Source organism: Eupeodes corollae, chromosome 2 (assembly GCF_945859685.1).
Source record: "Eupeodes corollae chromosome 2, idEupCoro1.1, whole genome shotgun sequence".
NCBI lineage: Eukaryota > Metazoa > Arthropoda > Insecta > Diptera > Syrphidae > Eupeodes > Eupeodes corollae.
This window is the reverse complement of record NC_079148.1, coordinates 132,179,557-132,191,753: the sequence shown is the minus strand read 5'-3', so window position 1 is coordinate 132,191,753 and position 12,197 is coordinate 132,179,557. Positions and strand designations below refer to the sequence as shown.

Here is a 12,197-nt window from a genome sequence, read left to right as displayed (position 1 = left end):
AACGCACTTACCATCATGAAACAGATATTACGAGTGTAATACCATATTAAAGCAATATTCACATGAGCACGACCAACGAATGAACGAATATCATCGATTTTGACATATCTCTCACATGAGAGTTTTTTTTTCGTCGCGAATAAAGTTTGACAAGGAACCACAGCCAAACACCATTCACCACCGAAACAAGAATGATTTTTCTTAGGTTAAGTACGCCTGATTATTTTATTCGTTACGAGAGTGTATAATGTGGAATGCAAATAAAGTTTGACAATTTGTATCAACTACAATTTTGTTCGCGACAAAAAATTAGGTTTTTTAAATTTATTAATATATCAAATAGAAACTATATTGCTATCATTTTGTTAAGAATTTGTGTTTAAATATGTCTTCAAACGCATATAAACTTACATTTTGTAATTCATTCGTCGTTCGTTGGTCGTGCTCATGTGAACACTGCTTAAGCAAACTTAACCAACAACATTTATAAGGTGTATACAAATTTTGCCCAGATGTGTGCTTGGGCTAATAGTCGATCCCATCTAAATTCAGACAAATCTCAATGTAGAAGTAAATAGCCGGCTACTAGCTTCTGTCAAAATATCTCCAAAAGTCTCCACTCTCCAAGAATTAAGAGCGGTCATTCCATCCATGCCATTCAATACAATTTTCATTCTGAATACATCAAAATCAAAGACCGGATAAGAAAATTGTATAGAATTTCTTGAAAATAGAAGTTTTCTTCCATAAATCCTTGACTAATAACTTTAACTTTAATAAATATCACCACGATGACTGATATAAAATCGTTTTTCCATGAGTGGTGTGCTAAAAACAAAGCGGAACCAGCATTTGATGTCCGGCCAACTGGTATGTCTGCATAAGTTCGAAAAATAAAACTCGAATCAAACACAAAAATCGATATCACCAACGCCATTTTCTCCTTGAAATTTCAGGACCGAAACATCGTCAACGCTTCCTCTGCGAAGTGCGCGTGGCTCCCTATCCCTACGTCGCTGCTGGAAACTCGACAAACAAAAAAGACGCCGAGCGTAATGCTGCTCGAGATTTCATCAACTTCCTCGTAAGAAGCGGCAAAATAGCTGCCGGTGATGTGCCTGGTGATATGGGCGTTGGTGCTGGCGGGGGCGGCCCTCCAGGCGATGGCGATTCAGGCCAAGGAGGAGGCGGTGCCAATGACGGTGGATTCGGCGGTGGATCGAATCGCCGAGTCTTCTCAGATAACATGGGTCCCCAGGACTTGGGCCAGGCCTATCGGCCAATGGAGAACCGTGAATTCAATTTCATCGATCGAGCTCAACAACAACTCAAGATGGAGGAAGCCGAGTCGCTCGATGTGAATTCCGCCATTCACGGCAACTGGACCATCGAGAATGCCAAAGCCAAATTGCATCAATTCATGCAAATGAACAAGATCCAAGCCGATTATAAATACACGGCCGTTGGCCCCGATCACTCCAGGTATGTTGGGGCATTGCATTTCATTCATACATACGTAGGTATTTAGATGTAGAACCAGCTGCTGCATTGGATTTTCATTTGGGAATATCCAATGAAGCAGTTAGATGTTATGAACAACCAAGACTTGTGCCCCTATGAATAAAACAAACAAAAATGAGAACGTTCTTGATCTTGAAAAATCATTGCTTCATCTCGAAAACGTTCTTATTTTGTTTTTCCTTGGGGCAAAAAAAAAAAGATTACGGCTATGCAATAGATCTCGATTCACTGTGGAATGAATTATCAAGGTTTCTCTGTGTAGAGTTCATGGCACAACCAGCAAGTGGTATGATATCTACACAAAGCCAACAAAAAAAATAGGTTTTCCACCCGCAGGAGATTCCTACCTTCACAACCGAAACAATCCGCCAAAAACTTTCGCAGTGAATCGAGATTTAATACTTGGAAAGCCATTTAAGCCAGGTAAGTTTCCAGAGGCGTTTTTTGTAGTTTGTTCTTTAAAAAATTGCCCAAACCTCTGAGAAGTTTCCAATTTTATCGATTTTCTTTAAACCATCCCATCACCAGGAGTTTCATGGCAGAAATGCACATTTATGTTCGTGAATTGAAGCGTAACATAACTTCCCGTGAAACCGGGTCGAATAAACAATCGGCGAGTAAATCGTGTGCTCTGTCACTGGTCCGACAGTTGTACCATTTGGGTGTTATCGAAGCCTTCTCGGGAACTCTGAAACAACGTAAAGACGACGAAGAGCTGAAACCTTATCCAGTTGGGGTTAATCCACAGCTTGTTGTAGAGGTTGAAAACGTTGCCAATGAATTGGGACTAGCCATTGCCAATCCATTAGGAGCTCCTAACGAGTCTACTCCAATTAGTTTAGTGGTAAGCGAGATAAAATTGCCAGGAACACTCAAATCAATTACTTATGAATGGTTTTTTAGGTTGGTGTGAAGAAGGAGCCACAACGGAAGCTAAGTGATGCCCAGATTCAAGGCGCTGTCATTCCATGGGCTCCACCACAACCCAATTGGAATGCTTGGAATGCGTGTAATATCGATGAGGGTTACTTGGCCAATGCAAGTCTCGATGAGCTTTGCAATGATCTGGAAGCAACAACAAAAGAAAAACGAATGAATAATCCAGAATATCAGGTAACATTTGTTGAAAACGGCTCAAAGGATCAACAGAGAAATAAAAAAGGTTCTTCTTCTTTTCTAAGAAATTCCTTGAGTTCCGTGAGAAACTTCCAATCTCAGCAATGCGTAGCGAGATCATGACAGCAATCAACGACTGTCCAGTGGTCATTATTCGCGGTAATACGGGTTGTGGTAAGACAACCCAAATCGCCCAATACATTCTGGAGGATTACATAAGCTCAGGCCAAGGAGCCTGGTGTAACATCTATGTCACCCAACCGCGTCGAATCTCGGCCATTTCTGTGGCTGAGCGCGTGGCCAATGAACGTTGTGAAAACCTCGGCGAGAGCGTGGGTTACTCTGTTCGATTCGAGTCGGTAATGCCGCGTCCCTATGGAGCTATCCTCTTTTGTACCGTGGGTGTATTGTTGCGAAAGCTTGAAGCAGGTCTGCGGGGTATCTCTCACATTATTGTCGATGAAATTCACGAACGTGACGTGAACAGTGACTTCCTGTTGGTCATTCTGCGAGACATGATCCACACATATCCCGATTTGAGGGTGATTCTTATGTCGGCCACCATCGATACGACCATGTTCTCGAATTACTACGGTGGGTGTCCAGTCATTGAGGTACCTGGTCGGGCTTATCCAGTGCAACAGTACTTCTTGGAGGACTGCATTGAGATGACTGGCTTCGTGCCAACTCCAGAGAATCGCAAAAACCGCAAGGAAAAGGATGACGATGAAACAGCAGTGGCTGCCGAAAATGCTGATTCAGCGGAATTCCAAAACTTCAACAAGGTCATCAATGACCCCAAGTATTCACAGCAAACTCGCAGTTCAATGGCTTTGATCTCAGAGTCGGAATGTAGCTTCGAGTTGATTGAAGCGCTTCTGGCCCACATAAAGAGCAAGAATGTTGCCGGAGCCATCCTCATTTTCCTTCCAGGTTGGAATTTGATTTTCGCGCTGATGAAGTTCTTGCAGAATAGTTCCAATTTTGGTGGACCGAACTTTAGGATTCTACCATGTCATTCACAGATTCCGAGAGAGGATCAAAGGAAGGTGTTCGAGCCAGTTCCCAATGGAGTAACTAAGGTGAGTTTTTGAGTCGTTTTGGGTGTTCCTATTTCTATATCTTTTTTCTCTCTTCCTAGATCATCCTTTCTACAAACATTGCTGAGACTTCCATAACCATCGATGACATCGTATTTGTCATCGACATTTGCAAGGCTCGCATGAAGATGTTCACTTCGCACAACAATCTCACCAGTTATGCCACAGTCTGGGCGAGCAGAACCAACTTGGAGCAGCGCAAAGGTCGTGCTGGTCGTGTACGTCCAGGTTTCTGTTTCACGCTCTGTTCTAAGGCTCGATTTGATGCTCTGGAGGAACATCTTACACCGGAGATGTTCCGGACGCCACTTCACGAAATGGCTCTGACTATAAAGTTGTTGCGTTTGGGTTCTATTCATCAGTTCTTGTCCAAGGCCATCGAACCACCACCGCTCGATGCTGTAATTGAAGCCGAAGTCCTTCTGCGTGACATGCGGTGTTTGGATGCTTCGGACGAGTTGACTCCGCTTGGAAAGATTCTTGCTCGGCTTCCAATCGAACCGCGGTTGGGTAAAATGATGATTTTTGGTGTGATATTCGGTTGTGGGGACATCCTCTCGGGAATGGCAGCCTATTCGAGTACATTTTCGGAGGTATTTGCTCTGGATATGGGTCAACGACGTTTGGCCAATCATCAGAAGGCTTTGGGCGGTCGAAAGTGCTCCGATCATGTAGCTATGGTTGTGGCCACCCAGATGTGGGAAAATGCCCGACACAAGGGTGAGGATGAGGAGATTCGTTTCTGTGAATGGAAGGGACTGCAGCTATCAACAATGCGAGTAATGGCCGATGCTAGGAATCAACTTCTGGATCTCCTGCAGCAGGCTGGCTTCCCCGAAGAGTCAATGATAACCGGGAAGGTGGATGCCAATTCGAATGATCCTGTCTTGGATATGACTACAGCTTTGCTGTGCGCCGGATTGTATCCAAATGTTTGCTATCACAAGGAGAAGCGTAAGGTTCTTACGACCGAATCCAAGGCCGCTCTGATTCACAAAACTTCGGTAAATTGCAGCAATTTGGCTGTCACCTTCCCCTATCCATTCTTTGTCTTCGGAGAGAAGATTCGGACGCGAGCGGTTTCTTGCAAACAGATGACAATGGTGGCTCCCTTGCATTTACTTCTGTTTGGCTGCCGTAAGATCGACTGGATCAAGGACAACATTGTGCGATTGGACAATTGGTTGAACTTTGAAATGGATCCAAAAACAGCGGCTACAATTGCGGCACTAAAGCCAGGCATCGAGGAGCTGATCACAATTGCATGTAACAATCCAGAAGACGTCTTGAAAATGGATGATGCTAATGCCAGGCTAGTTCAAGTCGTGAAGGATCTATGTGTTATGGATGCGGGAGATTATCAAGTGTCTCGTGATGCGGGGGTTTTACCATTCCAAAGTAGGATGGGAGGAGGTGGAGGAGGAGGCGGTCCACCAAATAAAATGCGTCGCATGGATGGAGGAGATGGAAGCGGTGGATTTGGAGGTGGTGGTGGTTTTGGTGGCAATGGAGGTGGTGGACGGTATGGAAGCAGTGGTTTTGGAAATGGAGGTGGTGGATTTGGAGGTGGCGGTGGTGGTGGTCGATATGGCAGTGGAGGTGGTGGTGGCTATGGAGGTGGTGGCGGAAGAGGAAGCTTTGGCGGTGGTGGTGGCGGTGGATACGGAGGCGGTGGTGGCGGGGCTGGATACGGAAGTGGAGGTGGTGGTGGATACGGAAGTGGTGGTGGTGGTGGCTACGGAGGTGGTGGTGGTTATGGAGGTGGTGGACGATTTGGTGGCCGTGGAGGTCGCGGAGGGAGACGATTTTAAGATATAAATAATAAACTAGTATTTAAATCAAAACTTAATTTTCTATTTATTTTTTCTCACCACAGAGAAATATGAAACATTTTTCATGGAACTTTTTGTTTTTTTTGATAAATTAAAAATGTTCAACGAACTGGTAACAAACATTTTTTTTAATCTTCTTTGGATAACAGAATATCGAGTTTCTCACATCTGGAACAACAATAAAATCTTTCATTTTCACTTTGAAAAACAGCTTCCAACTGACACCAGCTGCACCATCGTTTGCGTTTTGTTTTTTTGAGTTGTTCTTCAAGATGAGTGCGTTGTTCTTTAAGTTGATTGGATTCGTTTTGTAGATTATCTATATGTGAATCTTCGATGGGACATAGAACATATGCAATGGTTAGTTTTTCCAAAGTTTGGCGTGTTATATCGGATAATTGGAAAATTAAGTCACTGTAATTGAATTCGTCATCTGAGTCGTAAAGTGGATCCATTGTGTTTTCTTTAGTTTTTTTTTTTCTGAAAATATCAAGCGAGAAGACTTCATTTATAAAACTATTTTTAAAGTGTTGAAATATTAAGAGACTTTCTAGAGATTTAAGACAATTTTATATAAATTAAGCTAAGCTTTTGTTGGCATTTATTTGGAAGGAAGATGTTAACTTTTAATTGGAAATGTGAATCTTTAAAACAAATACGTTATTGGTTTCATAACTTGGGAGGAATACAAATCAGGCGATTTCGTTCCCGTTAAAAGAGTGAATGTTTAAAAACTTATGTAGGGAGGAGAACAATGAAATTTAATGTTTTTAAATTAAATTAGGTAGGTATTTGAAATACAAAATATTTTTTAGTAAAATGTTGCTTACGTGATTTTAATGAAATAAATTAATTGTAAATAAATATTTTATAATTTTATTGCAAATTCTTTGTTTATATTTATTTTATTGCACTCTGGGCAAAAAAGTCAAATGTCAAACAGCTTTTTGAATTTACCGTTTTCTCTTGCCTGAAGGAAGTGTGACAAGAACTGCCAGATTAAAATTATTTGGCCAGTTTATATTTTGAAGCTCTCAGAGATTTCCGTATTTTTCGAAATATAAAAAAATTTCTCACTTTTGCTGTCAAAAATCTAAAAAATTATCTTTGGAACAATTCGCGAAGAAAGAAAAGAAATGCAAAGCTAAATTGATTGCTAAATGAGAATGAATACTGAATTTTTTTATATATATTTTATTCTACTGCTCCGTCAATCCGACTAAGTAAATTATTATAAATCTTAGAAATATAAACTGTCCAGTTTATAAAACCTTAAGTATTGTTTAGACTGGAACTCATCTTCACAATAGGTCTGTTCACAACCTTGACCAAAACTGAAAATAATTGTAAATAATTGTCGATTACATGCTGTTCCACACTTCAAACTTTACTCAGGTACACTCACCCTTAAGCTCCACAAGAGTAAAGTCCAATACAGCTTCTATTCTGCAATCTCATCCGCAATCCATTGTTTTTGTTTTTTTGACTGAGCATATTATGTCTTGCCATTAGCAACTTCAAATGTCACATTTGACATTAGAAACGGTTAATCTGTCGTTTACTTTTTTTCGATTTATCTTTGGTGTCGGTAGTTATTGGTTTTAACTGAATCTTTTTCTCGAAGTAAGGGAACTTCATGATTTGGAGGCGCACCTATTCAATGACTTACTATGGGAGGACGGTGCAGAAGTCGGTCGACAGCTTTGAAGCTGTAAAAATAACTTTGAGTTAATGAATGATGACAAATTAATCGAAGTGCTTTAAAATAAAGGATTTTTTTGAAAATGAGTAAAAAAAAGTCTTCAAACAACAAAATCGTCAAATTTGATGACAGGATTTTGATCCGATCGAAAAATCCAAACTGCGATGACCGCATCATGGACTGGATGTTGGATTTATGGTCTCTATTGGATTATCTGTTGACAGGTCGATAGTCCTGTCATCAGAAATGTTTAATGGAGATCCCAAGTCAACAATTATTGATCACATGCTGTTCCACACTTCAAATTTGACTCAGGTATATACTCAACCATCCAATTTGGGAAACAGCTGAATTATGTTCATAGCTAACTTTTGGTTTTCTGAACAAAACATTTCTGGTAAGTAACCTATAGATGCTTTTTATTTGCTTGCAAATAATAATTAATTTCAATGTTATTTTCTTAGATCAGTTATGATGACTTTATGAGCAACTTCAATTCTTCTTTCGTTTTTTATTTTGTGTGCTTAAAGTTAAAACATTATTTTTAAACTTATGCAGATAATGTTTTCCAATAGGGAAGTAATTAGTTCGATTTGTTGAATTGGAAATTTGGACATTTCGTGTGTATTATGTGTTCGTATGATCGGAATATCATTTTACTTTGTCAATATGTCAAGAAACAGTAGAGATATCTACTTCAAATACATTTTGTTTACAGATAATAACACAGAAGATGCAAAAAGGACTTTTCAACAAAAATTGAGAGAAAAAATTAAATTGTGGTTGAGCCAAAGTATCTCACGTACTAATACCGCTATCGACTTCAATTAAATTTTATGTTCAGCCTTATTGTGAATTTCACCCGGAAAATCATATACCTGAAATATTTTTGTTCGCCCGAAATTTAAAAAGCTATTCCGAGTTTCGCCCGAATAGAATTTTACTCAAAACTGACAGTTCAAATAATTTTCGTGTTCAGCAAACTGAGTTCGCAATAAATTTTCTCATCTCTGATTAAAACAGAGAATGAAATCTGAACCTACATTTCTTGTTGAACATAAAAACACAATGAAATTTATGTAGTGCCGCAATTTCCTGTTAAACAACTGAACACTGCGTACGACAAGACGCTTTTAAAGCCATCCCCAATCAATTTCTCACCACTAAAAAAATCTATTTTCGGAGCTTTAAGGTTGCTGCTAGATGTCTTTTCAAATGTCTTAACTCTAGAATAATTTTATGCATCGAATAATAAAGTTTTTGACATCTGTTCAAATTTTGAACAAAAATTGAAGAAACGTTTTTTTTACAAAAATATAAATATATCCGCTTTTGAGTGTAATGGAGCCATTAGGTAGGTTCAGACGACATATAAGGCTTCCTCCACATGAATCATTTCATGCTGCCTCGAGTTTACACAGAATACCCAATGGAACGTTTTGTGTTATGTTGCAGTGTCAGCAATATTTGTCTTCAATTCTGTTTTAACAGTTAACATAAATTTGAATGATGCATTTTCTTAGACTGATTTTTTGGGTTGGTTGCAGAATATAATTAGGAAAAACTAAACTATCAAAATCATTGGAATAAATAATAAGACGACTTTACATAGTTTCTTCTGTCATGCTAACATACATTAGAAGCTTTAAATGTTAGTATCACATGTTGAACAGAAAAAATGTCGGCGAAGGAATTCAAAGATAAGGGTAATTTCTCGTATCAACGGTCAAATACTGCCTTAAAATAAAGGATTTTTTTTTGAAAATTAGTAAAAAAAAAGTTTTCTACTTCATCAAGGCATGTCTACTTATATCAACAAGTACAAAAACCTATAAATTGGGTCGGCGAACCTTATGACCCATTAGCCTTTGTTGTTCAATGTTTATTTTGGTTGTTCATATTTTTGTGTCTCATTATTGTAATTGACCATTATTCCTACTTACTTACTTAAAGTGGCGCTACAGTCCGGGCGGACCTGGGCCTCAAAACACATGCGTCTCCTGCCAGCTCGGTCTCTAGCTAGCTGTCTCCAGTTTCGCACGCCAAGTTGGTTGAGATCTTCATCCACCTGAGTCGCGGTCTTCCTCTACTGCGCCGTCCTTCGGGATTGGATTCGAAGACCTTCCGGGCTGGAGCGTTGATGTCCATTCGCTATACATGACCCAGCCATCTAAGCAGTTGGACTTTAATTCTGCTAACTAGGTCAGTTCGTCGATATTATCTTCTCCTCCATTCTCCATTTATGCGTACGGGACCAAAAATCACCCGGAGAATTTTTCTCTTCAAGCATCCTAAGACGTTCTCATATTTTTTTGAAAGGGTCCAAGCCTCAGCGCCATAAATGAAAACCGGGATGATGAGTGTCTTATAGATGGTGATGCTCGAGAGAGGACTTTACTTCTCAATTGCCTTCTAAAGTCCAAAGAAGCCGCGATTTGCAAGAGTTATTCTTCGTTTGATTTCTGCGCAGGTGTCGTTGTCTGTGTTTATAGCGGTGCCTTGGTAGACAAAGTCCTCTACTACCTCGAAGTTATAGCTGTCCATGGTGACGTTTTGTCCAAGACGGCGTTGTTCAATGTCCTTTTTAGATGTCAGCATTTACTTGGTCTTGACTCATTAACCACTAAACCCATCTTCTTCACGCTTTGATCTTCCAATCATGTCAATTTCATCTGCGTATCCAAGAGGTTGGATGGAACTTTGGAAGATTGTGCCTCTAGTGTTGACGGTTGAGTTTTGCACAATTCTTTTCAGAACGATATTAAAGAAGTCGCATGAAATCGCCTTGCCTAAAACCTTTTTTGACATCAAATGCATCGTTGAGATCTTTTCCGACCTTGATAGAGGAGCGTGCATTATCCATCTTTATTCTGCACAAACTGTCGTACGCGGCTTTAAAATCGATAAAGAGATGGTGGGTATCGATTTAAAGTTCCTGGTTTTTTCCTAGATCTGCCACAGTGTGAATATTTGGTCGTTAGTAGACTTTCCTGGTCTGAAGCCACACTGATAAGGACCTATTGTGTTATTGACGGACGTAGCATGATGGTTAGTGGGTTGGATTGTCCTGCTAGAAATCTTGGGTTCGATCCCTGAGTATGCCATCTAAAGTTTCTTTCTCGGGTACTGCCTCTTGCGAAGAATTGGCAAATTCTCCAAGATAAATCGCACACAGGAATGGTTGAGAGTTGTAAGTCACTAGGCCTGAGTTTGCAACGGACTGTTGAACCATCCATTTTTTTTTTAAATGAAATTTAAATTTGAAAATGGGGACAATTTTTAAGAGTTCTTGAGAATTTTTACGAACATTGATATGGAAGTATGTACCAGTGGCGAGGAGTGACTTATTTCTAAGGGTAAGTCGGAGAAAAATGGACGAGAAAAAATATCAGAAATGAACTTGCTGAAAAAGATCTCTCAACTGAAGCGACACTTATCGGAAGTCTTAAAAACAATCTACTCAAATTACTAATGTGTGGAAATGTGTCACGTAACATATCATTCTTTAAATGTTTATAGAGTTGTATAAAAAAACTTTAAGCCGCAAAATCGAATTTTCCAGGAAAAATATTTATTAAAGAAGATTTTTTTTTCATCCGGCATTGTTGCTACAAAAGAATCATATTTCGATTTATTAAGTAAATCTAAGAATACTAAATTAGTAAAGGATTTATATCTTTTCCAGTAATCTTCTTTTTCGTGGCGGTTCTGCTCAACCGTTTAGACTTTCAAAAATTGATTCATATTTCTCATTGAAATCAACATCCGTTTGTTTATTAACTTACCATAGGAATTTATGGTAATGGAGCCGATTTGTCGACATACAAATTTTGACATTTCTCGACGTTTCAATGTCCCTAGAGTCGTCGTCCATAGCTGAAGAACCAGAAGAGATATCGACTTTAAACAAATTTTGTTATACGGATAATATTCCAAAAAGATGCAGAAAGGGCTCTCAAGGAAATTGCGTGGGTGGTTTTTTTTACCATAGCAGTTTAAAAAAAGGTGAACATTTTGGTTAACCCTAAATATCTCACGAACCAATAACTCTAGAGACTTAAATTAAATTTTAAATTATATATTGAAACGTGATACCAAACAAGTATATTTTTGGAAAAAATCCAACTAACGCTTTTTTATAAATCAAAAATACTGAAAAAAATGTGTCACCTCGAAAATTTTATGAATAAAAAGTGGATTTATCTTAAAAACAATTTCGTGCAACGAAAAATAACGTTTTTGATATAAGGTAAAATTTTGATCGAATTTACAAGTTTTTTTTTTAATGAGAAGTAAAAACTTTTAATATTGGTTAAAATTGGTTTTAGAATAAAAATCTCGTTAACGAAAATAGATTTTGAAATCAAACTCTTTTATCATATGCAAAATATTGTTGGTAGTTTTTATATTTTTAAGAATTATTTAACTGAGACCTTTTTTAACAAAACACGAAAACCTACAAACCTTTTAAGCAACCAAGTAGACAGACGGGATGGGAAGTTATCAGTGTGGGTCCCAGCCTCTTTTTCCTTTTCGTGTATCCTCTAATACATTTTGTAACCAAAATATTTATAAAGGAATCCATATTTCCAGAATTGAATCCAAAAATGGATTAAAGTAATCAATTGTTTGTTTAAAACTTTACTCGCTAAAACAAACTAGCCCTATATATTTAAATTTCAACAATTGGAACTGTTGTAAAATTTTCTATTATTTGCAACTGTTCATCCCATACTATGGATAAAATCAATGCAAAACAGAAACATGGTTGAGAACTTAATGAAAAGGATTTATGAGTTTTTTTTCACAAAATATTTATTATTGCCACAATGACATTTGTTTCGAATTTTTGTCAGAACATTTTCCATCAAATACATTTCTAACTCTCTTTCTCTCAGAATTCTGATTTGTGAGTTCTTTTATTAA

The 12,197-nt window shown here is 38.4% G+C and overlaps 1 protein-coding gene and 1 long non-coding RNA gene across 3 annotated transcripts; one reads left to right on the top strand and one right to left on the bottom strand.

Moving 5' to 3' along the window:
- The first annotated feature begins 672 nt into the window (after window positions 1–672).
- Window positions 673–5,684, top strand: LOC129947939 (dosage compensation regulator). 2 transcript variants are annotated; one of them, XM_056058710.1, is made up of 6 exons: window positions 673–870; window positions 957–1,482; window positions 2,050–2,365; window positions 2,425–2,634; window positions 2,703–3,719; window positions 3,779–5,684. In XM_056058710.1, exons 1-6 carry the CDS (start codon window positions 792–794, stop codon window positions 5,546–5,548), a joined length of 3,918 nt encoding a protein of 1,305 aa, XP_055914685.1. In that variant the 5' UTR covers window positions 673–791; the 3' UTR covers window positions 5,549–5,684. The 2 variants fall into 2 exon arrangements, with proteins under 2 accessions (XP_055914685.1, XP_055914686.1); XM_056058711.1 differs by lacking the exons at window positions 673–870; window positions 957–1,482 and adding an exon at window positions 1,504–1,944.
- Window positions 5,570–6,552, bottom strand: LOC129947944 (uncharacterized). The gene is made up of 2 exons (XR_008781787.1): window positions 6,400–6,552; window positions 5,570–6,049 (listed from the first exon to the last, which is right to left on the bottom strand). It is a non-coding gene; the product is annotated as an uncharacterized LOC129947944 (long non-coding RNA).
- Window positions 6,553–12,197: the final 5,645 nt, after the last annotated feature.

Excerpts from the sequence above, each read along its gene's own strand:
- LOC129947939 (XM_056058710.1), top strand. The coding sequence starts at position 792 with ATGACTGATATAAAATCGTTTTTCCATGAGTGGTGTGCTAAAAACAAA. Across the intron at positions 2,366-2,424 it reads CTACTCCAATTAGTTTAGTG|GTTGGTGTGAAGAAGGAGCC; the intron begins GTAAGCGAGATA and ends ATGGTTTTTTAG. Across the intron at positions 2,635-2,702 it reads TGAATAATCCAGAATATCAG|AAATTCCTTGAGTTCCGTGA; the intron begins GTAACATTTGTT and ends TTCTTTTCTAAG.